This window comes from Engystomops pustulosus, chromosome 1 (assembly GCF_040894005.1).
Source record: "Engystomops pustulosus chromosome 1, aEngPut4.maternal, whole genome shotgun sequence".
In the NCBI taxonomy this organism is placed as follows: domain Eukaryota; kingdom Metazoa; phylum Chordata; class Amphibia; order Anura; family Leptodactylidae; genus Engystomops; species Engystomops pustulosus.
The window spans coordinates 175,576,673-175,604,459 of record NC_092411.1 but is presented as its reverse complement, the minus strand read 5'-3'; the positions used below and the strand labels follow the sequence as shown (position 1 = coordinate 175,604,459).

Genomic DNA, 27,787 nt, shown 5'->3' with positions numbered 1-27,787 from the left:
TGGGTTTCCGTTTTTCACTCTCTACCTTCCGAAAGCTATAACTTTTTTGTTTTAATTGTACAGCTCTGAGGGACACATATCTACTTTAGGCCCCTTCCACACTTGCGTTGCAGATCACGTCAGAGTGCGATCAGGGTTTGGTCAGTGAAAAACTGACATTTTTGCATCAATCAGTTTTCAGTCAGTTTGTTCAATGTCTGTTTTTCACACGCATTTTCAATGCAATTTCAATGCGTTTTTCACGTGCAGGTAATGTGCGTGAAAAGGACTCAGGACTGAGCTCTATCTTTTCTATGGTAATTGATGCGTGAAAAACGCATTGCACTTGTAAGTGTCTCAGAGTGCAATGCGTTTTTGCTGCGTCTCCATAGACTTGTATGGTGCATTTTTCATGTGCGTGACTTGCAAAAGTAGAGCATGTCGAGATTTAAACGCACATTTAAAAAAAAAAAACGCGCGTGTGTGAAAAAGCCCATTGATTACAATGAGTCAGAGTGCAATGCAAGTTCTGTGCATCAAAAACACGCCCAGAAAACGCGTGTGAAAAACGCAAGTGTGGAAGGGGCCTTACACTGCCTGTATTTACTATTCCATGCAAAGTACTGGGAAACTGGCGAAAAAAATCGAAATGCAGTACAATTTAGAAAAAAAAAAAATTACACTATTTTTTTTTTTTTTTCAGAGGCTTCACTATTTATGGCTTGTACTGTATATGTCTGGTTTCAATTTATCCGTAGGAGTTCCTCTAATGAATGCTTTTATAGCCTGACTTTTTGCTCTGAGACATTTCTGATGTGTTTCAAGGTGGATCACTATGACTTCTGCATGGCATGATGATGACATTTTCCTATAGAAGCAATACTTTAGGAAAATATACTGAATATGCTATGACTGCGCAAAAATAGCACAGCGCGAGCTGGTGATGTCACCGGCTCTCTAAGTATAGTGTCGCTGTGTCAATCGCCTGGGGGGCGTGCATAAATTAATTATCGGCGGAACCTTGAGTCGCTCAGTAGGTATGCAAATGTTAGCTCTATTTCTACTACGAAACTCAGGCATTCTGTAGTTAAATATTGGAAGACGTCCCCTAAATACCAGGAGGCAGAGCAGTGATTTAAAGAGACACCGAGCTGTCTGTCAAAATAAGGGGGCATAGTTCACTGGCAACCTGAGAGAGGATAAGAGTCATAATTTGCATATCAGAAACATGTCTGTAATTAAGGTACAGTGTCTCACTGGCAGCTAATTTTAGGTGATATGTGGTGGACTTTTAATCCTTTACCAGCAGGCATTGTTGGTTTGGGCGGTAAAATTCTGGTCTTCTTTTAAGCTAGATAAATACTCTGTAGCTCAGTAATAATTTAGAGAATCTTCGATAGCATGGGGGCATTCCTATTCATGCTCCTCCAGGGCCGCTGGACACAATCAAAATTTAACACATCATCCTTTCTCTAGAGTGCTATGTATCCCCTTTTGTGGGGTTAAAGGAAGGTTAATGCGTTCATGCAGTCATATGTGTAATGCTGACATTGCGACAACGCATATACAAGCCTCTATTACACTTGTACAGGCAGATTTACTCTTCAAAAATAGTCGGATGTGGATAAATCCGCTTCAGACTATTCTCCTCTCCCTCTAACTGGCTCCTAGTTGCAGTCTATTCACTGCAGTAGCGCATGGGTCTATAGAAGGTCATGTGACCGGAGCGCAGATCTCTGGCCACATGACCTCACATTGCCATCAGCAGTAGTGAGGTGTCTGTGTGACGGCCCTATCCTGTACTGTGACAGGGGGCTGATGTTATTAGTCCCCTATCACAGCAGCCTCTGATACAGCGTTCATACTGAGTGCTGTGTCTGCCTGGGCATCCCGTGATTTGAATGGGATTCCCAGAGCACAGGAGGTTAATAGACTAGATATAAGATAACCCCCTTACCATACCAGGATATACTGGATGTACACTCAATCAGACCCCCTAGGGTCATAGTGCTCTAGGGAGTCTAAAAATACAGTAAAACATGGAAAAAAAAACTAAAAGCTAATCCCCTTACTTAGAATTGATATAAAAATAAACAAAATAAACATGTTGGGTATTGTCGCATTCCAAAATCTATCAAAATATAAAAACTCATAAAAAGCAGTGAACCCTGAAAATAGCAACCCAATGTCCGAATCGCCACCAAAATGGTTGCAATGAATGAAGACCGCAAGAAAAGACACCATACACTGTAGAATGCAAAATATTGCATGGCAAAACAGAGGGTTTTTTTTTTTGTTTTAAAGACTTTAATTTAAATTTAATTTAAAGACTTAAAATCTACTAAAACATTAAAAAACCTATATAAATTTGGACTGAGATGGGCAGGGCTACTGAGGCATGCCCCTCACTCTTTACATGTCTCCGAACTGCAGTGCTAACACACTGCTGCTGTCCCAGAATGAGTTGTGTCCCATCTATGGGGGACCTAAATTGCGGCCAGATATACTCACCGGCCACTTTATTAGGTACACCATGCTAGTAACGGGTTGGACCCCCTTTTGCCTTCAGAACTGCCTCAATTCTTCGTGGCATAGATTTAACAAGGTGCTGGAAGCATTCCTCAGAGATTTTGGTCCATATTGACATGATGGCATCACACAGTTGCTGCAGATTTGTCGGCTGCACATCCATGATGCGAATCTCCCGTTCCACCACATCCCAAAGATGCTATATTGGATTGAGATCTGGTGACTGTGGAGGCCATTTGAGTACAGTGAACTCATTGTCATGTTCAAGAAACCAGTCTGAGATGATTCCAGCTTTATGACATGGCGCATTATCCTGCTAAAAGTAGCCATCAGATGTTGGGTACATTGTAGTCATAAAGGGATGGACATGGTCAGCAACAATACTCGCAGGTAGGCTGTGGCGTTGCAACGATGCTCAATTGGTACCAAGGGGCCCAAAGAGTGCCAAGAAAATATTCCCCACACCATGACACCACCACCACCAGCAGCCTGAACCGTTGATACAAGGCAGGATGGATCCATGCTTTCATGTTGTTGACGCCAAATTCTGACCCTACCATCCGAATGTCGCAGCAGAAATCGAGACTCATCAGACCAGGCAACGTTTTTCCAATCTTCTACTGTCCAATTTCGATGAGCTTGTGAAAATTGTAGCCTCAGTTTCCTGTTCTTAGCTGAAAGGAGTGGCACCCGGTGTGGTCTTCTGCTGCTGTAGCCCATCTGCCTCAAAGTTCGACGTACTGTGCGTTCAGAGATGCTCTTCTGCCTACCTTGGTTGTAACGGGTGGTGATTTGAGTCACTGTTGCCTTTCTATCAGCTCGAACCAGTCTGCCCATTCTCCTCTGACCTCTGGCATCAACAAGGCATTTCCGCCCACAGAACTGCCGCTCACTGGATGTTTTTTCTTTTCCGGACCATTCTCTGTAAACCCTAGAGATGGTTGTGAGTGAAAATCCCAGTAGATCAGCAGTTTCTGAAATACTCAGACCAGCCCTTCTGGAACCAACAACCATGCCACGTTCAAAGGCACTCAAATCACCTTTCTTCCCCATACTGATGCTCGGTTTGAACTGCAGGAGATTGTCTTGACCATGTATACATGCCTAAATGCACTGAGTTGCCACCATGTGATTGGCTGATTAGAAATTAAGTGTTAACGAGCAGTTGTGTACATTGCCCCAACAGTCGTGAATGCACCCTAAGAGGTTTCTGGGGAAGCACTTGTGTGCAGGAATGAAATCTTCACCAGATCCAACTTAGATTTTAGTTATAACCTGCATCAGTATAGTAAATTTGGCTTGGAGCATCATCCCTACCCCACCTTGTGCACAGCCAACAGTTTAAAGGTGCACAAGCCTGTAGAAGTCGCATACAGCCAGATTTGCTACTTTTTCATCCTTTATAGCAAAAAATTGGAATCCAAGGCATGATGGTCCGCCTTTCCCCCAGCGAGTTTACTAAAAGATTGTCAACTCTTAGTGAGACTGGATTCATTCTGCCATTGCCCGCCGTACCGTAGAACGGCGGGCACACAACAGCGCACGGGAAGAGGAGGAGGAGCTGAGCACTGCTCACCCCCGCCCCTCTCCATAGGGATATGTGGCGCACTGCGCCGTATGCCCTGAAAGAATAGGACATATCCTATCTTTTTATGGGGTACGGAGCGGTACCGTGCTGCCGTGCGCTCATTGCTGTCTGTGGGGAACATATATCGGCCGCATATACGTGTCCCCCCCCCCCCCATGCGGCAGTGTGAATGTAGCCTAACACATTTATTTAGCATCTGTGAATATTAAATTCCAAATTGTGGCTTAACTATAGGATATTGTGTGTGTGTTTTTGGGGTTTGTTTTAATTTAAATCTTGATTTACAGTGTTCTTGTGAAGATGTAGCCGTAGCAGGATGACGGGAGTAAGATCACTGGTGGCTAACCAGCAGCAATGGCCAGTCATATCCAGGGTCAGACTGGCCATGTAATTCACTCAATTTTCTCGGCTGGCCGAATTGTATTGAGTTTCTTTCCCCCTCCCTTATACTGCCCAAATTGTAATCCCCCTAGTGATGTTTACACAATAAAGATAATTTTTAACCCCCTTACTTTACAATTTTACACCAGTTTTATTGCTGTTGTAGCTCCTATCACTCAGTGATGGTCAGTGTAAAATTTCAGAGTGTGGTTGGGGACTCTCTAACCAGAAACTCTGTGCTGTGTGCTGACAATGTGCTTAGATTATACACTTTTTTATTCGCTTCTTTAGCTTCTGAACATTCTACTTGTATCATTCTACACATAGAATAAGAGAGATGTGTGTTATATCCATCTCATGGACTCAATAACACACCTAAGCTCTGCTACATTTCACCTAAAACACAGACTGTTGGCTCTGCCACATCTCTGCTACATCAACACACACAGAGTACCTCCCTCTCCTGGATAAAGACCTTAACCTATAGCATGTAGTGTAGACTCTGCACTCTGCTTGCCGGCAGGAAGTGTCTCTGTCTTAGTTCCTCTTGTAATGGAGTTGCTGGAGGCAGAGAGCATTGCAATGTAGCGTACAGACAGAAGAAGCTATTCATGAGAAGAATCTACTCTGCCGGACCATACTCAGAAGATTTAATCTCTGATCACAGGGCAACCAAAATTGTATACACCAGGACTGATAGACAGGTTGGAATTATATCTGTGAAATGCTGTATTTTTGATGATAACATTAAATTAGAGAATGTGTTATTTTGCTATTCTGAATATATTTAAGAATCTTATCTTTGGGAATACCCCTTTAAATAATCAATTGTATGTCCATCTTTAACCCTTCAATTACTTGTGACATGATAAAATGTCTGTTAAGGGAGTATGTTGTATTGTAGTAAACACCCACCAGTAACGCCCTCTATTGGTGGTAAATGTGCACAGATCTATAGGAAATTCTCCATATACTGCAATTCAGTAATATTGCGGTATATGGCAGGAGCTCTAAAAAATAGTTTAAAAAATGTAACAAACCTAAGGGTACATTCACACGCGGTATGCTGGAGAGGAGGTGACCCTCCCCCCTCCATGGGAAACAGCGGAGCACAGTCAGGAAAAGATGGAGCATGCTCTATCTTTTCCCGGTGTACAACGTGGAACGCGGCCACACATGTGTGGCACTGTACTGCCACTGGGCAGCCATTGCCATCTATGGGGATGTACTTGCGACCTCAAAATTGTGGCCGCATGTACGTCCCCCCAGACGGCTGTCTGAATGAACACAAGAGTTCAAATCGCCCCCTTTCACTAGAACTGGTTATAAAAGTAAATAAACAGATAAAATCATAAACATTTTGGGTATTTCCATATCTGAAAATAGTAACCAGTTTTTCACCATTTTGCAATACATAAAGTTTAAGAAAGTGATTAAAAGGTCATGCAGTCCCCCAAAATGGTAACAATGAAAACTTCAGCTTGTCTCGCAAAAAATTACACCCTATGGCTCTGTACACCGAAGCATGAAAAAGTTATTAGCATCAGAAGATTACAAAATGAAGAATTTTTTAAAAATGTATTACCATGAACCTTACTGACCCTAAGAATAAAGGAGACGTGTCATTCGGACCACACAGTGAGTTGTAAAAACCGAAACCCTGGATTTGGAATTTTAACACTTCCCGGTACATGGCATGGAATATTAAATACTGTCACTTCAAAGTACAATTTGTTATGCAGAAAGCAAGTCCTCATACAGCTCTGTACATGGGGAACAATAAAAATAATTCTAAATTTTTGAAGGTGGGGAGCCAAAAATGGAAACCCAAAAACAAAAAAATGGGCAAGTCCTTAAGGGGTTAAAAAGTGAGTACAATGGGGTACAATGGCTACAACCACACATGGCTACATAGCTATGTGCAACATGGCTTCTTCTGTGTCTGCATGTTACTCTCTGCTACACAGGCCGCAGTGCAATAACGTCATCTGCGCATGTGCTCAGATGACCCTTGTCCCTGCCTGCTCATGTGATCCTGACCACCAGAGGCAACTGACCGTAAGGAGTCTTTTTACATGTATGCTTTGCTCTGGAGGTACATGGGGAGTAAGTGAGGGAGTCCAAGGAGGGATAAGGCGTTGGAGAGCTGGCATATTGGGTATGTCTATGTCCCCCAGTATATAGTCACCCAGTATGCCCAGCACATAAAGTCAATACTCTCCTTTCTGACCCTCCCCCCCCCCCCACAAGTCATCTTCTTACTTCCGATAGTGGCAGATCCATGCACGCTGGCTGCGCAAACACTATGATGTCAATGGAGGCTTGGAGAGAGTTCATTCCCGGCTCTCAGACTGGAACAGGCAGGACTATGGCAATGCGGGTGTGCATTGATCAAAGCACAGTGATGCTGAGAGGCGCTCAGATGACGTCAACGGCTAATCTGCATATTTTTTTAAACTTTTTTTGGCGAATTGTGCTGTTCCTGCACATACTAAGAAAAGCTCCAGTACCTACAAAAAAGAACAAGCATATAAGTTCTACACATCTACCATCAGTCAAAAAGGGAGGCTGTCACCAGGGACCCTTTTTGAGCCACCTCCATGTCCTATAAGTAGCTGATCCCCAAAGTATTTTTATAAAACTTCCGGCATTAGTGGTTAAAACAATGACTTTTAATAACCATTAAAGTTTACCTGGCTCTCTGCCAGTTTGTGTCCCTGGGGAGTATTCGGCACAGAGCAGAGTTTACTCCCTCCTCAAATGTTCATCTGTGAGTTTGGGGGGGGGGGGGGAACCTTGCTCCAGGCACTCTTTGCCACCTGAGTGAAGTTGGCCCCCCCACCTTGTCCAAATCAAACAAAATTGGTGTCAAACGTTTGTGCTACTTTTGTGCTGGTTTGTGCAGCAGAAATTTTTCGTTTGTGCCGCTATCATTTTTAAGATATTCATGAAAGTTTCCAGAGGTCAACCAGCCCCCCCACATTGCCCTGTTTGCGCTGCTCAATTTTTTATTTGTGCTGCTTTTGTTTTGAATAAATGAACAAAAAATTAAAGGTCAAAAGTTCAACTAGCCCCCCCCCCCCCCACACACAGACATTAACCGAATCAAACAAAACTGGTGTCAAACGTTAGTGCTGGTTTGTGCAGCAAAAATTTTCATTTGTGCCGCTATCATTTTTAAGGTATGTAAAAAAACAAACCTAGTGACACTTCCCTGGTTTGATCACCAGGGGGAGCTAGCAAACACATTGTACTTTGGAAGAAATGAATTCTGACGACCTCTGGAAAAAAGTATGAATATATTAAAAATGATAGCGGCAAAAACGAAAATTTTTGCTGCACAAACGTAGCACTAACGTTTGACACCAGTTTTGTTCGATTCGGTTAATGTGGGGGGAGGGCTGCTTGAACTTTTGACCTTTTCATTTTTTGTTCACATATTCAAAACAAAAGCAGCACAAACAAAAATTTGAGCAGCACAAATGTAGCAGAATTGATTGGCACCAGCTTTGTTTGTTTGGTTTGGGCAATGTAGGGGGCTGGTTGACCTCTGATGACCTCTGGAAACTTTCATTAAAATCTTAAAAACCATAGCGACACAAACGAAAATTTTTGCTGCACAAACGTTTGACACCAAGTTTGTTTGATTTGAACAAGGTGGGGGGGCCACCTTCACTCAGGTCTCTTTGCCCCCACCCCTGCTTGCTCCTCTTGCAGAGACTGTGGGGAAAAAAAAGGTAATTGGGAGAAGGAGGGGTTTTTTTCAAACTCAAAAATGAGCATTTGAGGAGCGAGGGAAACTCTGACTCTGCTCTGTGCTGAACACTCTCCAGATACACAGGTAAGGGAGGCAGGTAATATAATATAATATTAGGTAAATACCGTACATACTTGAGTATAATCCACCCCAGTATACGCAGAGACCCCTAATTTTACCACCAAAAACTGGGAAAACCTATTGACTTGAGTATAAGCCGAGGATGGGAAATGCATTGGTCCCGGCCTCCCAGTAAATAGCCAACCAGCCCCCAGTACTATTTGGCCAGCCAGCCCGGCTGCAGTTTGCCAAGCACATACTCGCCTTCGGGTGGTCACCTTCAGCTCCCCGATGCTCCGGCTCCTTCTTTCTTATAGCATCCACGCAATCTGACGGCCGGCATACACTATGCCATCAGCAGCATCATAGTGTGCGCCAGCCGCCAGATTGTGTGGACTCGTCTCTGCCGGCTGTTAGAGCAAAAAGAAGAACGAAATGGTGCTGCTCTGAGCATCAGGTCGCCGGAGGGTGAGTATTAAGTGTTTTTTTTTTTTTTTTTTTTTTTAATTGACTCAAGTACAGGCCAAGGTGAGGTTTTTCATCACTTTTTTGTGCTGAAAAACTTGGCCTATACACGAGTATATACAATAATAGGTAAACTTTCATATATACCGTATTTTTCGGCCTATAAGGTGCAACGGACTATAAGGCGAACCTCTAATAAATGCCTGCTAAGACATCTAGGTTCATATATAAGGCGCACTGGAGTATAAGGCGCAGGATCAAATGCAGTACCTAAAAATGACCAGCAGGTGTGCACAGTTCAAGCCAGCTACACTTCCCGGGAAACTTGTCTTCAGCGTGTCAGAGAGCTCCGATCTCAGAGGTATGGGCTGCTGGGGGTTAATGCAGGGTGATGCAGCAGGGGTTAAGCGGTCTCCCTCTGCCCCTTATCCTTCCCTCCTCCCCAGGGTGTTATTTCTGTGGGGTTCCCTGTGGCTCCTTCTCTTTCCCCTGTTACAGGGCTGGCAGGTATGGGGGATTGTTTACTGATGATGATGATGATTGCCTCGTGGTCGGCACTATGGCAGCTCCGGTCTCTCCGTGCTAGGGGAGGGCAGGATGGGCACAATGTTAGTTGTGGTGCCAGGGCACTTCAGGAGCTAGGGACCCTGTATACTGTGTGGGAAGGTGCAGGAAATTTCTGGGGGTGGAGCTATTAAACACTGGTAAATGTACAGTATATCTTGTCTGTAGTACATTTCTGTATAAGTTCATATATAAGGTGCGCCTTATAGGCCGAAAAATACGGAAAATAATTTTAACTCCTAATGTCAGAAGTTTTATAATAACAGTTTGTGGATACGCTATTTACTGTCTGGAGCATGGAGGAAGCTCTAAAAGGTTCCCTTTTAAATGGCATCAACCTCATGATTGATTGATTGATTATTTTTTTTTTTTTTTTTTTTTTTCTTTCCTATTTTTGCCTTCCAGTTGATCTGAACCTGATAAATGTGCATTCTCATTACACTTTAACTACTGTTATAGCATAATGTACTGTAATGTATGTATCTCTTCCCACGCAGATGGCATCTGCTACAGATTCCCGTTATGGGCAGAAAGAATCCTCCGACCAGAACTTTGATTACATGTTCAAGATCTTAATTATTGGGAACAGTAGCGTGGGTAAAACCTCCTTTCTCTTCCGATATGCAGACGATTCTTTCACCCCAGCATTTGTCAGCACGGTCGGAATAGACTTCAAAGTGAAAACTATTTACAGGAATGACAAAAGAATCAAGCTTCAGATCTGGGTAAGGCTGTAATTGGTAACATCTGTATGTACCGATCTTCATTACTATTAAAAGTGTCACTGCTGGGTCTCACTGTACTGCTTTCAAGATGCAGAGATGGGGCTATGTATTTCCTAGGTTCACAATAGGTGTGATATACCAAATCCAGTACATACTTGAGCAGTTTATGCAGAGTAATGTATGATATGGTTTCTTGCTCATGAGCGCTTTGAAAATTGTGTTTGATTTGAGGAAACTAAATGGTAAAAGGGGTCCAACCCCTTTACAAACTAAGCCTGTATCCTAAGCCCGTAACTTTTTTGAAATTTATGTTTGTGTTGCCATCTCTGTAGAAGGTATTGCAGGACCAGTTAAATTTTTGACTGGGACCTTATTTACAGTAGATAGATTAATATAAGCTATTCAATTTTATCTGTTGGAGAGCAGAAAACAAACCAACACTCGCCTATATGTTATTTATTTATTTTTTCTGTGTGTGTGTTTTTAAATACCATTTACTGCTTGGTATGAATAACATTTTACCTTTTATTCTAGAAGTTGCTACAATAAGGGTTAACTATATATAGAGGATGTTGGTTTTGCACAGGAATCCACCCCAGTGTACAAATTCCAGCTACAATTCTGGAATTAATATTTCACAGTCCTGCTGCTAAGGACTATGTAAAAGAGGGTTAAAATCTGAAAATGTACATGAAAAAGGAGGACCAATTAAAAAATTGTAATATACAGCAAATGTAACACATTATACATACCTCCCAACCATCCCGCTTTCAACGTGACAGTCCCGTTTTTTGGGCTCTCCCACAGGAGGCGGAGAGAATGTCCCGGGCCCCGCCCACTTTTCCCGCTTTGTCCTGCCTTCTCCAGACCCCGTAGTTTAGAGCTGCAGAGCAGCCGAGGCATGGGGGCCGGAGGAGGCGGGACCAGCCCCTGCTACCTCCTCACATGATGTCTGCACCAATCATGTGAGGAGGTAGCTCCGCCCCTGGCTGGCCACGCCCACTCCACAAGTCAGTCGGACTCCAGGGGAGAAGATGGAATGACTGCAGGTAAGAACCTGAGGGGACAAGGGGCCACAGGGAGAGGAGCCAGCAGGAAGTTGGAGGCTACAGAAAGGACAGGGGGGGGCTGGAGGCACAGGAGGAGGACAGGGGGGGGGGCTGGAGGCACAGGAGGAGGACGGGGGGGGGGCTGGAGGCACAGGAGGAGGACAGGGGGGGGGCTGGAGGCTACAGAAAGGACAGGGGGGGGCTGGAGCACAGGAGGAGGAAAGGGGGGAGCTGAGGCACAGGAGGAGGAAAGGGGGGAGCTGGGGCACAGGAGGAGGAAAGGGGGGAGCTGGGGCACAGGAGGAGGAAAGGGGGGAGCTGGGGCACAGGAGGAGGAAAGGGGAAGGTGGGGCACAGGAGGAAAGGGGGAGGTGGGGCACAGGAGCAGGACAGGGGGGCTGGAGGCTACAGGAGGAGGCTGGGGTAGAGGAGGTGGATAGAGGCCGGGGGGGCTGCTGGTGGGCAGGAGGAGGCTGCTGGGGGACAAGAGGATTCTGGAGGGGACTGTGGGACTGGAGGACAGGTGGAGGCTACAGGAGGAGGACAGGTGGAGGCTACAGGAGGAGGACAGGTGGAGGCTACAGGAGGAGGACAGGAGGCTACAGGAGGAGGACGATAGAGAACAGGGACCACACCATGTGAGGAGGTGTGGGGGTAGGAGTACAGATAATATTATGTGTAAGTTTGGGGAGATACATAAGTGGAAAACGAAATGTAAAGGGAGGATAAAATTAAAGAGTTTTATATGTTGCAGATTTGCTTTAGGGGATATTATACGGGTCCATAGCGGTGACCAAAGTAAGGGGCACTGTACTATTTGGGGACCTTCAAGGTTGATATTATACTATGCTTGTGGGTGGGACAATGGGCGTGGTTTAGAAAAAGGGGGAGGGGCTTTTGTCCCATTTTTCTCTCGTCCAAAAGTTGGGCGGTATGCATTATACAGACATACAAAGGTTGTGTGCTTTTTACATTTTCTAAGGATTTAGGCTACCTGCAAAGGTGGAAATAGGACAGTGTTGGCTCTATGGTTTGGGTGGCTGGCGGGAACTCCTTTCATATGTCACCATGATTCTGGGACTCCTGTCTACAGCACTTTGCTTAGCCTGTGGAATCCACCCACTACAAGGTCCTCTTTCTATGTTTGTGTGCAGTTAACCTAAAGGCTTCATGTACATGACCATTTGTGCATACAGACTGCAAACAATGGCCCGTGTGTCGTTGTTTGTGGCCCACTTAAAGGAAACCTACCACTTTTCAATAGTGCCTCTAAGCCGCAAATGCCGTGCACCAGCTCAGGGTGAGCTGGTGCCGGAGCATATCCTCGTTATGTTCTTAATCCATTGTAAAGCGTTTAAAGGACACCTGTCATCAGGTCTGTGTCACTTGTCCTGTCACTACTACCTGTTGGAGCAGCTCACAAGGATCCCATCCTAGTCTTTATCTAGTTATTTCATACATTATTCATTGTAAAATCATCTATTTTTTATCATGTAAATGAGGCTGGTCACATGGTCAGAGGCAGTGATGTCACCCCTGTTACCCCTCCCCTCCCCCCCCCTGCTCATGTCTGTGTGTAAAGCATTGCTAGTGTGTGTATGTCATCTGCTGACATGTGAGAGACACAGACATCAGCTACACAAGTGCCTGGCATGTTCTCTATACACATGGCTGCCTGGAGCTGCTGTATCTCTCCTAAACACACACACATGCACACAGAGGCAGCAGGGGGCGTGGCCACCAGCAAGCACATCATTATACAGCCTCACATCATTATACAGGCTGTCAGTCAAGCACTGGGGGTGTGGCTGTGCCTCCCACTCATGAATAGAGTGGACAGCTTGAATATGCTAATGCTTCATTGGACATTTCACAGGCCATTTGCATACAGCTTTAGGACCTCATTGCTTAGGTTTACAGGCATGTAGAGGGACAATGAAGGGATAGAGGCAATACTCTCTAATGGCAGTTTATGAAAATACATTTAGTTTAGGGGGGTTATTTTGCATGCCGGGTTCTCTTTAAACACTTTAGTAATCTTTATATACAAAGCAGCTTCGGTGCACGGTGGTATGCGCTCGGCGCACCAGATGCCCAACAGAATGCTATGGGGCCATGAGCTAGCCATAGTTTGTGCTGATGGCTCCCAGCCTCTGAACATGGCCGTGTACTTAACCCATAGCCTGTGTTATTCGGAAGAGCAAGGTATTGCCTTACTCAGAAATGTCTGTTTTTGTGCAAGGGCTTTTTCACACTGCCATTGTCTGTCCGTGAACAGTGGCTATATCTGATGTAGATCGCTAATGTATGTAGAGGAGTTGGATTAAAAGTGCATGTCCAGATGAGAATACCACTGTAACCACTAACCTATTCACTTACCATAGCATTTTATCTAACCAAGGGCTGCACTAGAGATTCCATAAAGTTGTACAAACTCAAAGCACATTAATGTAGAGATGTATCTTCTAAGACAGTGGTGGTGAACCTATGGCACAGGTGCCAGAGGTGGCACTCAGAGCCCTCTCTTTGGGCACCAAGGCCATCGCCCAGCACAAAGGTCAACATTCTGGACTCAAAACCTGAATCAAGGAGGTGTGGATAGAGCTTGATTATCATTGTAGCCTCTTCTCCGGACCCATGATTCATCCTGTTAAGAGGACTTTAGAGGGAAACTATAATAACAATCCAAATTTCTCCTTCTTTCTCTTGTATTGGTGTCATCAGGGCGCCAATACAATTGAAACTTGTGAATTACTTTAAATTGGCATTTGGAACTCTGTGAAAAATATGTGGATTTTGCTTGTAGTTTTGGCACTCAGTGCCTAAAAGGTTCGCCATCACTGTTCTAAGAGATCTCTCTAAATTAAAAACCTTTTAATATAGAGAATGTAGAATGATTTAACACAATTAAATTAATAAAAATGTATAAGAAGTAAATGGCTGCAGATGGAGGGTAATGTGATCTCTATCTGTCCATGAGCAATCGCCTTGCCAAGACCTTATGATTATGAATATAAAATCAAGGTCCTGGCAAGGCGATGAGGTAAAATGGGCAATCCCTTTAAAATGAGATATACTGTATATACTCGAGAATAAGCCAACCTGAGTATAAGCCGAGACCCCTCATTTTACCACCAAAAACTGTGAAAACCTATTGACTCGTGTATAAGTCAAGGGTGTAGTATACAGCTAGCCACCCCCCATGTAGTATACAGCCAGTCTCCATGTAGTATACAGCCTGCCAGCCCCCTGTATGCCAAGCACATAATAAAAAATAAACGTAATACTCACCCTCCGGCAATACTCCCTCACCCCCGATGCTCGGTGCAGCTCCTCTTCTTTCTTCTCTTTCTTCTCTAGCCGGCGCACACTATGATGCAGCGGTGTTGCCGCTGATGTCATTAATGGCGACACCGCCGCATCATAGTGTGTGCCGGCCGGCATATCGCATGGACACGACTCTACGGGCTAGAGAAGAAATAGGGATGAGGAGCCGCGCAAAGGATGAAAAACTCAGCTTATACACGAGTATATAGGTTTAGACTCAATGCCTGCCTTATCACCAATATACCACTTTTTCACCTTCCTATGTAACTCCTCCTCCTAAATGTGAAGAAATATGGTAAAGATAACACCAACCACACTGCTAAGAATTATGTATAAATAATAATAGTATAGGTAAAAGGCTAAGGCTACATTCACACGAACGTATGGGGGACGTATATACGGCCGACGTATATACGGCCGATATACGTCCCCCATACACTCCTATGGGCGCACGGCACCCTCCGTACCCGGGAGAAAGATGGGACCTGTCCTATCTTTCCCCGTAATACGGCGCCGTGCGCCATAGGTTGCTATGGAGAGGGGCGGGGGTGAGCTGCGCTCACCTCCTCCTCCTCTCCCCGTACACTGCCGTTGCCCGCTACGGTACGGTACGGGCGGGCAACGGCAGTGTGAATATAGCCTTAACATAATCCCCTATTACAATAAGTAAAGAAAATACAGATGGTATATACTACTAAACGGCTATGTTGGCTGTGATCATTGTTCTGGGAACGACGATTGTCGCCATTACAGCCTGGAATCTGTACAAGAATCCCGTCATTGTCACTTCTGAAGATCTGTTACAGTGTGCCAGTAAATCAATAAATCCACCATATACTACAATACAGCTGTATTGCAGCATATGGTAGGATCAATCAAACCTATAAATAGTAAAAATTAAATAAAATTCAAATTGCCACCCTTTATCCAAAAATAATAAAATCATAAACATGTTAGGTATTGCCGTACCTTAAAAGTCCCGATCTATATAAATATCTAGATACAATAAAAACAGTTATTTCCGCCAGGGAACCCCATACCAAAATCTCAGAAATGCCACTTCTTTGTCATTTGGCATCTATTAAAAATATAAATAGTGATCAAAAGATTGTACAGTCCAATAAACATCACATCCTGCAAAAACACTTTACACAGCTCCATATGCCAAAGTATGAAAAATCTATTATTAGAATATGGCATAATTAAGTTTTGTTTTGTTTTTACAAACCTATATAGATTTGGTATCCCTGTAATCTCACTGACCCAAAGAATAAATGGGAGGTGTAATTTGAAGCGCACAGTGAAAGTTTTAGAGGACCTGTCACCCTGAAAAAGCCCCTGACCAAATGTGCCCCCCACAATCCTTTCTCTAGCCCCTTTCTAAATCAGCATTTTTAATTTTTTTTTGTTTTTTTTTTTTTATTTATGTTTGGAAAGTTTGTTTTAACAGATCCAACCTCTTACCAAATAAGAGGTTGGATTCTCTTATCCCTTGAGCTAGAAGACGGCCTGAGAATAAGCACGGCGCAGCCGCTGTCAGTACGGCTGGCCGGCAACCTGAATAAGCAAGCCCTCAGCCCCTCAGTGCAGCGCGACCACATCACGGAGAGCAGGTAGCGTTTACGCAATATATGCAATGCTGCCTTCTCCTACAAGTCCCCGCTGACAGGGGTGTGGAGGTGGTATGTCGTCCAATCCCCTTATGAATAAGGCTGACTACGAGGATCCGACCTCTTATTTGGTAAGAGGTCAGATCTGTTAAAACAAACTTTCCAAACATAAATTAAAAAAAAAAAGTCAGATATAGAAAGGGGCTAGGGAAAGGATTATGGGGGTACATTTGGTGGGGGGCTTTTTCGGGGCGACAGGTCCTCTTTAAGAGCCCAAAAGAATATTTTTTAAAAGTGGGTGTTTTTCGTCAAGTTCATTGCAATTGGATTTTTTTTCCCAACTTCCCAGAACATTGCATGAAAAACTTAATAACTCCGATAAGATGTATAATTTGTTACACAGAAAACAAGCCCTTAAAAATCTCTGGACATGGAAAAATAAAGGTTATGGATTTTTAAATGTGAGCAAAAAATGGAAACTCAAATTAAGAAGGGAATCAACAGGGAGGGGTTTATTTGCAACTTCCTCAGGGGTGTTCAGCTGCTTCGGTTTAATGCAGCAGGTATACGCACAGTGAATTTGATTTGGTAATGCATTTTTATTTTAAATTTAAACACAGGGAAAGGGAACAGTGAATGTAACTACCGTAAGTATATCATAGCTATGAATATCTTACCCTGTACAAAATCTTAAAGTATATTTAGTCATGTATAGAATAATGTGTCCACTATTATAATGCAGAATTGGAGGATTTGAAATTTTCAAAGGAAAGTAACCGATTTTATATATGTACATGCATATAAATATATTTAAAGAACTGTTAGGTGTAAAACGCAAAAAAAAAGCAATTCTCTAATTTTAATTATCTGCAGTTGCTTACCTGCTACCAGGGGTTTTACCTTATCCCCCCCAATGCTACTATCCTTTTATCATGCTTTTTGGTAACCATGGGAAACTGTACAGGCTCTCTCCAGCTGTGCTAAAACTATTATTTTATTATTTATTTTTCAGTAACTTTACAGTTACGCTTTAAGTTCAGATTGCTCGTGTGTTAAGGGGACATGCTTCTGTTTATTTAGAACTATAGAATAAAAAGAGACTTGTTCGTCAGGGCTGTTGAGTTGGACTCCACAAATATATAACAAATTATGAAATTTACTTTAAATGTCTTCTATGTTCCTGATCGAAGGATTTTGGTCCAGGTTTAACCACCCTAAAATTATAAATACCATAGTTCAGCAATAAATACCATTCCAGCTACCAAATATTGCATTCAGAGCAGATAATAGTGGAGAGCCACAAACTTATACGGTAATAATACTTGAGAGCCCCACCGCAAACAAATAATACTGGAGACCCCCATAGTGGAACACTAATACTGAATCTGTGCCAAGAGCAGTACAGTACAGCTAACTAGTACTTGGAACTCCTGGGTCTTCGCTTGTTCCTGGACCGCTCTGCTCTGGGTCCTGACGGCAGAGCATACAACCAGCATCAGGAGTAATGACAGAGTGGAGCAGCAGTACTAAGGATCTACTTTCCCAGGTTGATGGAGGGAAGAAAATCCTCATGCAGATTCATCTACCTGTGGCTTCTCTGAAGGAGTTTGACGCTTGTACAGGCGTTATTACAACCTCTGCAGGTCCTATTCATTCCAGAGTTTGTGGCTCAGGTAGTCTGTCTCTATTGTCAAAGGCTGATGGGCCACACATAAGTGACTACTGAGAAACAAAGATGAAGAAATAGAATGGATGAAATCGATAAATAATGTAGCTGTTCAAATCCATTTTTCATGGATAAGATGCTAGGTTTTCATCTATCGAGGTAGATCCAATGGAAGGTTCCTACTGTACTAAAACCATAAGCTCTAAACTTATAACACTTCCTAACTTAATCTAAAACTGACCTTAATCAAACCAATATGCAAATTTCATCTCCTTCTTGCTTCTTTGTGCAAGCGCAGTAGCTCCTGCAGGCAGATTTCATGGCATCTGCTTCCAATGACGGGACTGCTGCGCATGTGAGTTTGAAGAAGCCCGCAGCAAGAAGGAGATCCTCAAATATGTGGAAGGAGATAGGGACAGTATTGGCAACTGGGGTGTGGATTCGAGTAGCTTGAGAGGCTACTGAACGCCCCATTAGGCCCTGCAGAAAATTTGCATATTAGTTAAAGTTTAGATTTGGTTATGAAGCGTTATAAGATCATTTAGGGCTCAGTTGTTTGTAGGGACTTATCTTCGGATCTACTTTACTGTCTACTGGCAGAGGAGGAGAAGCTGGGGCTGGAAGCATGTGTTATGCTAATATTTTCTGAAACTGTCAAATCAGTGGCAGACAACGGGGCACATTTACTTACCCGGTCCTGTGGCGATCACCGAGGTGCGTTATCTGACAAGGATGAAGTCCGGCGCAATTCTCTAAGTTCGTGCGCCCAATATCCTGCATGTGTCGCTAAACGGTGTACAGTAAACAATATAAACAAAAACAGAAGAGTATGGTATAATACAGCATATCATATATGGAATCAAACATAACCCGATGCTCATTGTAAGAGTTATTTTGGGATTAAGGCAAATGGCAAGGTACACAGGACTGCCAATGAATTGAGTCATGTTTAGAATAGACAGCATTAAAAATGGATAATGAAGGAGTAAACAATGAGAGCTATACACAGATTCCTCCCTAGTTATGGAGGAAACTGCAAAGGGGGTCAAGTACCCCAATGAACGCATTCTCAGAAGGTGGTGCAATGGACCAGCGTAGGCCTCAGCCCTCCATTTATATAGTTAACTTCACTCCTCTGTACTCTCCACCCCCTCTATATAGTTCACTACAGGACAGGGACCACTTTAATTCGGGAACAATAAAGTAATCAACTTGTACTTGCCTCCCATGGATCCCACACCATAATCAGCCCTCTCTTTAGTCTGGCTGTTCTGCTTTGCTGCAACATGAGAAGGACAGGCAGTGTGTTGTATTAGTCCTAGATTGCACTGCCTGTGCCAGAGGTCACTCTGCTTGCATCCTCTCCCACACTGTTTATCTGCATTTTAAAGACACAGATACAATTTATTCTATTTCTGTCATTACCGGCCTGCTGATTTTTAGCAAGCAAGTATTGGAACGTCCTATTAGTGATGAGTGGATCAGTCAAAATTCGGGTCTGTCCGAACCTGAATATTAAAACCCTGTTCAGGTCCAGGTTTGGTAACCGGACCACCTAATGACACCTGTGGTGGCAGAGGCACTTATGGCGGATGATCACTCCCAATTTAAACATTTAAATAAGAAAATAGCAATACATATTCATAAGTTAATTTTAGTTTACATGAGCACTGCCCATGAGAAAATTGGTGGTAAACCTTGTCTCAATGATTTGACACTGTTCAGTCCCATGTAAGGAGATCACTGTGGTTAACATGTTTTCCTGAATGTGAAGGCTGAAGATATTGTGCTTGCCCTGATAACAATTCTGAACAGTGTTGTGTTCCATCTGGAAAAGCCACACATCCTTTACTAAAAACATGTCCTGTGAAAACTCAATTAAGAAGCAGCATGTTGTTTGTAGGAGGTTCAGAAGCTTAATTGGCAGATCTGCTGCTTCACAGATAACATGAACTTGGAAGCACAGAGCTGGAGAACGGAGTATCGGCAGCGTTTCTTAGCAACTTTCAGCAGAGGCTGAGTGTTTTCTCAGTAAAAGGAAACCTACATGGTGTACAGCAGAAGCTGAGTGGTGTGTATGTGTTTTTTTTTTTTTTTTTACCCCTTCAGGCCTCAAGGACGCGGCCCCATTTTTCAAATCTGCCCTGTGTCCCTATAAGTGGTTATAGCTTGGGGACGCTTTAACATATCCAAAGGTTTTTGAAATTGTACTTCAAATTAGTTTAAAAATTTGGATAATATATTTTGTGTCTAGTGATGAAAAAAACCTGAAATTTGGAATGTAGAAAGATTCTGAATTCTCTACTTTTGAAGCAGATAGTCATAGCACCCAAATGAATTTAGAACTAACACTTCCTAAATGTCTGCTGTATGGTGGCATGTTTTTTAAGAATCCATGTATTTTTCTAGAATATTATGAGGCTTAGAACTTGGGTGCTATTTTTTTTTTCTTTTTTTTTCCAAACTTTCCAAGCCGAGGGTGGGAAATACATTGGTCCTGTAGTGTAGAGGCTGGCAGTTCCCTGTAGAGTAGAGCCTGGCAGCCCCTGCCCCCAGTATGTCAGTGTGATTGGTTTACAATCTCTAATCCTGAGGGTAGATGTCCTTTTAATGATGGTAAATGGCCATTCCCAGCATAAATCTAATGTATAGATGGAACAATAAAAGTAGAAAGGTGTGTACGTTAGGATGATCTAGCAAACCCTATAAAACCTCTTTTGACGATAGGAAACTACCATATATACTCACTGTGCTAAAAAAACCTAACACGGTACTCCCCTTTCCGAGGCCCCATGCAGGTCCTTTTCTTGCTTCCGATGCTCCACTGCCCCTTCAGGTCCTTTTGCTCCTCTTCGAGTCCCCTCCTGATGCCAGCAGCTCACAAACCATGACATTGGCAAGTGGCTGACATCCTTCTGTGTGTCGGCCGTGCATGGGGACCAGAAAAGGAGGCGAAGAGGTACTGTAGCATCTGAAGCAAGAAAAGGACCTGCTGGGGAAAAGGCAATGGAAAGGTGAGTACAGTGTTAATATTTTTTTTATTACAGGCTTGGCATACTGGGGGGAGCGGGGGCTGACTATGGACTACAGGGGGAGCGGGGGCTGCCTATAGACTACAGGGGAGCGGGCAGGGGCTGGAAGGCCTGGCTATAGACTATAGGTGCTGGAAGGCTATATACTGGGGGGGGGGCTAGCAGACTATATACTACAGGGGGGGCAGAGGCTGGCTATACGTAATATTCTTGAGGTTTAGATGGAACACTTACATAATCTGTGAATTTGCAGACAAGTCTGTATGAGGGAGTGCAGTCAGTCAGCAGTTCGAGCTGTTATGACACTTTCCATTTCAGTTCAATTATCATGCATTAGTCACAATCTCACAGCAGACAGAGTGGGTTACTGTTGGAAATCAGTGGTTTATTAACAGCTTTTATACAGGAGATGGTAACTATTTAACTGCCTGCAAAGCATATATTTGTTATCAGGTCTAGAAGTATGACCCATGTAGAAAATGTTGTATGCTATAATAAATGTTGGGGCTCAATAGCACTACGAATTTTGTTGCGGATTTTCCATTGAATACCATGGGAGAGTGTCGTCATAAGACATGGGACTGTATGTTAGGGGCCGGAGGTATGTAGTTAATTCAGGAACAGGTGGGATGCGTTTACATGAGACTGCTTATTAGGAGGCAGGAGGGAAGCATCTACATGGGACTATGTTGGAAGGATTCAGCAAGTACCTTATAATGTACTGTAGTACTATATGCTGGGCAGGTGATTCTATCCCCCCTCTGCGGTGGAGGTAAAGGGGTTTATCTCGGATTTGAAAAACATGTCTGAAACTCTGCAATACCAGCACATACAGGTGGAGAGATTTCTTCCATGTACTCAATTGGCACATAGCAGGTCATGCTGATATAGGGGGTTTATCAGGGGCTTGTGTATGGTACACTAGTAATGTGATGGCACATCCATGGCGTGGTCGCTTCAGCCTTCAATTCCTACAACTTTTTTTTTTTTTTTATTTTTTTTTTTTTCCTATGATCTCAGTCAACCTCTTTGTGTGAAAATGTAGTTTTTACTTTTTTTCCTTTGCCCTATTGCTATCCGCCCTAGTCACATTGTGTGTGCAAGTACGCTCATATGCCTCTCCTAAATTTCTGCAGGACACAGCTGGACAGGAAAGGTATAGGACAATTACTACTGCATACTACCGGGGAGCTATGGGCTTTATCCTGATGTATGACATTACCAATGAAGAATCATTCAATGCTGTACAGGACTGGTAAGTACAGAAGTATAAAACATGTTTGTCTGCCCTGTAGAATTTTTAGATTTTTCCTATTTGTGGCATTTAGTGTACCTGCTGATGCAAATGTTCTGACCAGATATAAGTGGATCCATCAAAATTTGTGACCGACAACTTTCGCGAAATACGAAAAAGTTTGATTCCGTTCCCAAACCCCATTGAAATTAAACAGGACCTGAACTCTACCTCTTACTAGCCCCATTTTGCAGACTTTTTTGGGGTGTTAGAGGATTATAAAAAGGGGCAATAACATGACAATTGCCCTGCCAAAAATGGACTCTAGAAAGTACTCAAAATAAGAACAGAAAAAAATTATAATAAATGAAAACCAACTAGAATGCTGTGTATGGGTATATTCACACAGTTAATGTCACTGTCTCAGAAATGCAGTAACTGAGCAATTTTTTTCTAAATGTAAAAATGCAGTGACTGCGGAATAAGCGTGTTTGTTTGACATTACATGACATTCAGTGACTGTGTATGAAACGGTTTCGGGTTAGTCCTACAGTCTGTATAGTTCAGTATTAGTATACAGATTAATTTCTTCACACTGCCCTGAATAGGGCAGCTACTTACATTTCTAGCCGTTCATCTATAAAACAACCTTATCTCACTTCCTAGCTACCCTGAAAAGGGAAATTATTAAATCTTTTGTGTTTGAACGTCAAGTAGGTTATGCATCTGGGGACTAATAATCCATAGGCAACACATGTCATTGGTGGAGTAAATCTGGAAAAGTCCCTCCTTGAGAAGGACCTGGGTGTACTAGTAGATCATAAATTAAATAATGGCATACAATGTCAATCAGCTGCCTCTAAAGCAAGCAAGATCTCGTCATGTGTCAAAAGTGACATGAACTCTCGGGGTACGGATAGAAAATGACCACTGTACAAGGCATTGGTTCAGCCTCACCTGAAATATGCCGTCCAGTTCAGCTCCATCTCTTTTATGGACTGGTGTCCAGGAGGGTGTACAATGAAGAGCCACAACAAAGACAACTAAGAGGGGACATGATTAATTTATATAACTATATGAATGGTCCATACAAAAAATATGGTGGAAAGTTGTTCTAGATTAAATCAAATCAAAAGACGAGGGGGCACTGTCTCCGTCTGGAGAAAACCAGATTTAATCACTAGAGGTGACAGGGATTTTTTACATTAGGACTGTCAATTTGTGGAATAGCCTGCCTCGGGTGCTAAGCACAGTAGGGACAACCAAGAGCTTTAAGGATGGCCTAGATGCCTTTTTAAATTTAAATAACATTAACCTTTATATTATATAGAATTCTTCCCCATTATCCCTTCCTCGTCCAATCCCTTTGGATTTGTAAACCTCATAACATCCTAATAAACTAACATAAAAAATATTCATCACCATAAAGCGGACATATGGTCAATGTTAATAACCTATTTGAGAGGTTAAACTAGCTGCGATTTTTCTGATTGAAAAATTTGTATGATGAGCATAACATTTAGAAAAGTAATTACTTAACACATTTTTGAATTTTTGTAATAAATAAATGCAAAACATTTCAATAAAAATCTATTACTAAGGTGAAGTATAACATGCCACAAAAAACAAACTGAAAATCACCCTGGTAACTTTAAAACACTTAAAGTTAAAATCACATATAGTGACACATGGCAAATTTGAAAAATCTGGCTTGGTTCCTAAGGGGTCAAAGCCAAATCAATATACCTATTCTAGAAGGAACAGACTCCCAACTGCAGACAGCACTGTTTCAATGTGGTACACTGTAGGGAACTGCTTTAGCGGAGTTTGAGGCTTTTGATTAGGTCAGAGATAATGGCTGGGCTGTAATCATGTCTTTAGGCTTCCTGAAAGTCATGCTTGTTTGTAAGAGGGCTGGCTTACAAGGTAGCTAAAGGAGGCATGATTTTTCTTGTACATTCTTGTACAACTCCCCCGGGATATCATGATGTAGAGGTAGGAAGAGACACACAGCTGGAGGAGCTGGCACAGGAAGCACAAGCAAGTTTCTGCATATTGGCTGACATGTGGTCTGGGAGGCCCTTCTTCAATACTTCTGAGATAGAAGACCCTGTGTGTCTCTGCTGCTGGCTGAAGGGTAGCAAAAGACAGAAGTGTCAGGGTGACAGCAGCCTGTGGCTCTCACCATTCAATATAAATAGCCTGTGCCTGTGTGTCTCTTCTTCCTGTTCTGGTGCAGTGCATGGGGCAGTTGCTCTTATAGTCAACTGTGGCAGCCGTGGGACCAGTTGCACCTCCTGTGACTGCAATTGTGGCTCCCCAGCTGGAGAGAATGTTGTTACACTACATATTCTCTGGAACATAATAAATGCACACACTATAAATTCATTAATAAAACCATATAGTTTGTTCCTACTTTTATGGATCATATTATAACTATATTGTAACGTCTTAATTGCACTTGATTTACTAGGTCAACTCAGATTAAAACCTATTCCTGGGACAATGCTCAAGTTCTTTTGGTTGGTAACAAATGTGACATGGAAGATGAAAGGGTTGTGTCATCAGAACGGGGAAGACAGCTGGCAGATCACCTTGGTAAGATACACCCACTTTCTACCACTGTTGTTTACTCCCCCTGTAATGATTCTATTGGTAAAACCAGGCCCAACATAATACTTTTAGTGTTTACAAATATTAAAATTCTTTCTCTCAGCCAAAAGTGGAATTCAGAGAGTTACTGTTTGCAGACGACCTAACCCTCTAGAGGCTGTTAAAGGCTTTGACTGAGATTAAACAAAAATAGCTAGGGAGGGAGGGGCTTGCACAAATAAAAGTGCACTTGCCTCTTTCGGTTTTGTGCTCCTGTTTGTTTACAGTGCCATGGCAGCTCGGCGCCAACAGCTCCCTGCGCCTGATACAGCTACCAGTGCCTGATACAGTAAACAAACAGGAGCCCTGCTCAGAGGGATCGTGGCGCCGGACACCAGGAGCACCAGGTAAATACACGTTTTTTTTGTGTGTTGGGGTTTTTTTTTGTGTGCTATGGCCCCCTCGCTATTTTTGCTTCATCTCGACAACCCCTTTTAAGGACTAAGATTCAAGTCATATGGATTCTCTGATTTGTAAAGCGCTACGGAATTTGACGGCGCTATATAAATAAAGATTATTATTAGAATTATTATTCTCTATTCTTATATTGCAGGTTTTGAATTCTTTGAAGCAAGTGCTAAAGACAACATCAACGTGAAGCAGACATTTGAACGTTTGGTGGACATAATCTGTGAAAAGATGTCTGAAAGCTTGGATACTGCTGATCCAGCTGTTACTGGGGCAAAACAGGGACCTCAGCTAACTGACCAGCAGGCTCCACCACACCAGGACTGTGCCTGCTAAAGAACATGCCTTTCCTTGCCCACATTCACACACAGAGCATTCCACACCCCTGTCCCTATCTGCTGTAAACTGGTTACCTCTCCCTCACTGACCTTTTAAAAACCTGCATATCATCAGAAGATGACTTTGTCTGTTACAACCTTTTTAGTTAGAATCTATGTAGCAAAGATCATTAAAACTGAGTGGTTGAATAGTAAAAAAAAAGAAAAAAATATTTAAAAATAAATTATATATAAATATATATGTATAGAGAGAGTGAGTTACAAATAGTAATGAAAAGGAAATGACTGGGAAAATGCCATCTTTGTAAGCGTCTTTCTTAATATAGAACTTGGTGTTCAGCCTCTGCTACTTTACATAAGAGAGACTGCACTGATTCTATACAGAATGGATTTTCCAAGCATTTTAATGGCAATATCCATCAAAAAAATAAGAGCTCCTATAAATGTGTTCGCATGAAACATGAATGTTCTATCAGTCCACCCTGAATTGCTTTTTGTGTGTGTGCATTGAAACACTTCCATATTGTACCTCTTGCCACTCTTTTGTGTTAAGATTATTTATATATATATATATACAGTATATATTTTATTATACTTTTTGTTTTCCTGTGTCTAAATTTGCAATATGTATGTGAGAATTTATCTTCCTATTTTAATGGAGTGCCGTTCCAGGTTCCCGCCACAAGGAGGCAGCTGCTTATAGAGGAGTACTGTGGCCAGTAATAGTCCTTTTAAATGTCTTGACTTTAGGCGGTGATAGAATATTCTCCTTTGAATAAATATTCTAGTACTATTTAATTTTTTTTATCTCCTAAAGTACCGTATTTAGTCACAGATATATAGCAAATTGTATGTTAAATATTACAGGCTTTTTAAAACTGCATTTGAGTGCTGTGAATCTCCTCTGCAATTTTGTTGACGTAGTTACAATAGAGTAAGTGAAAAGAGGATCTTTTTGTTTTAATAAATGGATTTCTATAAAGAGTCGGCTCTTTAAAAAAATACAAAACCTCTTTAAAGGTGCAACATTTCCATTGTTCCAAGATATATATAATTTTTTTTTTTTTAGCACACTGCATCCAGTGGGATAGGAAAGTGCTCGCTCATAGTAGTTTGTGGAAACCAACAGTATCACCGCAGACAATTGGCACCAAAAAAACCAAAACAGGAATATGAGTAGTAAAATTTACTAATTTGGTACCCGAATTTTCTCAGCATAATAACTATTCAAACCTCAAAAACCAGTATAAATCCAATAATTTATTGCAAGGCATTCTAAAAAATCTCATTTTTATTAACGGTGAAAATATTACATTTTATTCAGATTTTTTTGTGAGGAATTTAAACACCTCCATTACAAGATATAGATATGAAAACGTCAACACAACAAACGGACAGTGTGGTTTTAACCGGAGAGGAGAATATCCTCTCAATAGGCACCGGCTTCTATATAAATCATGGGCTACTCTTAATGCTACCAGAAGAGCTGTGCATGCCACTATTAATTGTTGTATTGTGTTGATGTTTTTATATGTATCTCTTAATTTTTTTTTTTTTTTGCCTTCAGATGAATTTCATGTAATATTTTCAATGTTAATAAAGATGACATTTTTTTCAAATGATGTTTTGCAATAAATTATTAGACTATTATTAGTGGTTTGCTCTAATGGAGGTTTGAATGGGTATGTTAATTGGCTTCTTAAACTAGCTACCAAATAAAATAAGCAGTCAATGCCAAAAATCAACTTTTTATAAATACATTTCATTCTCTAGAGTTAATAGACTGTGTATTTCATTGTCACAACCCTGTAATGAGAGCCATATATTCCCATGATTCATTCTGATTCCTCTCTTAACAGGAGTTAGTTTTTAAAGTTCTAGTTATTAATGATTGGGAAATGTAAAAAAAAAAATCTCATGACAAACCACTCTCAGATTTTCCTGGAGTGGCTAAAACAGTACTGTGCATGCATAAGGTAACCTATATGTGTGACAATGGCAGGGGTTTAGGAAAGCGTTGTTAGTTGCACCTTTAACAGAAATGGTTTACTTGATTTTTCCAAGTTAAGAATAAAGTCTTCAGTCTGCTGTTCACCTGGTTGTTATTTTTTTTCTTTATTCACAAATTTAAAACTTCATCTGGGAAAATAATTCATGCAATTCTAACATAAGAAGTATGTAGGTAAGTCAACTGCAGTGCTTGAATTCCAACTAAGGCTACATTCAAATCTCTTGGTTTTTTTAGCCTCACAGATTGTAGTCTGAGTCTGCGCCCTGCGAACGCGTTCAAGTGTGGCGGCTGGGCATTTGAACTACATTTTGGATTTCCATTCAAAGGTTATGGGGAGGAGCTTGGCCCAATTGCATATGCATTTACACCTAAAATGGTGCTTGTCCCAAACCATTAGCATTTCAGTGTAAAC

General features: G+C 42.2%; 1 protein-coding gene across 2 annotated transcripts in view; it reads left to right on the top strand.

Moving 5' to 3' along the window:
* Nucleotides 1–27,458, top strand: part of RAB3A (RAB3A, member RAS oncogene family) — a 30,934-nt gene extending 3,476 nt beyond the window's left edge. For both annotated transcript variants that reach the window (XM_072113918.1, XM_072113919.1), the window contains exons 2-5: nt 9,821–10,048; nt 21,869–21,987; nt 24,440–24,564; nt 25,172–27,458. In XM_072113918.1, the coding sequence (XP_071970019.1) occupies nt 9,821–10,048; nt 21,869–21,987; nt 24,440–24,564; nt 25,172–25,362 (663 nt within the window). In that variant the 3' untranslated portion in view covers nt 25,363–27,458. The remainder of the gene's footprint in view (nt 1–9,820; nt 10,049–21,868; nt 21,988–24,439; nt 24,565–25,171) is intronic.
* Nucleotides 27,459–27,787: the final 329 nt, after the last annotated feature.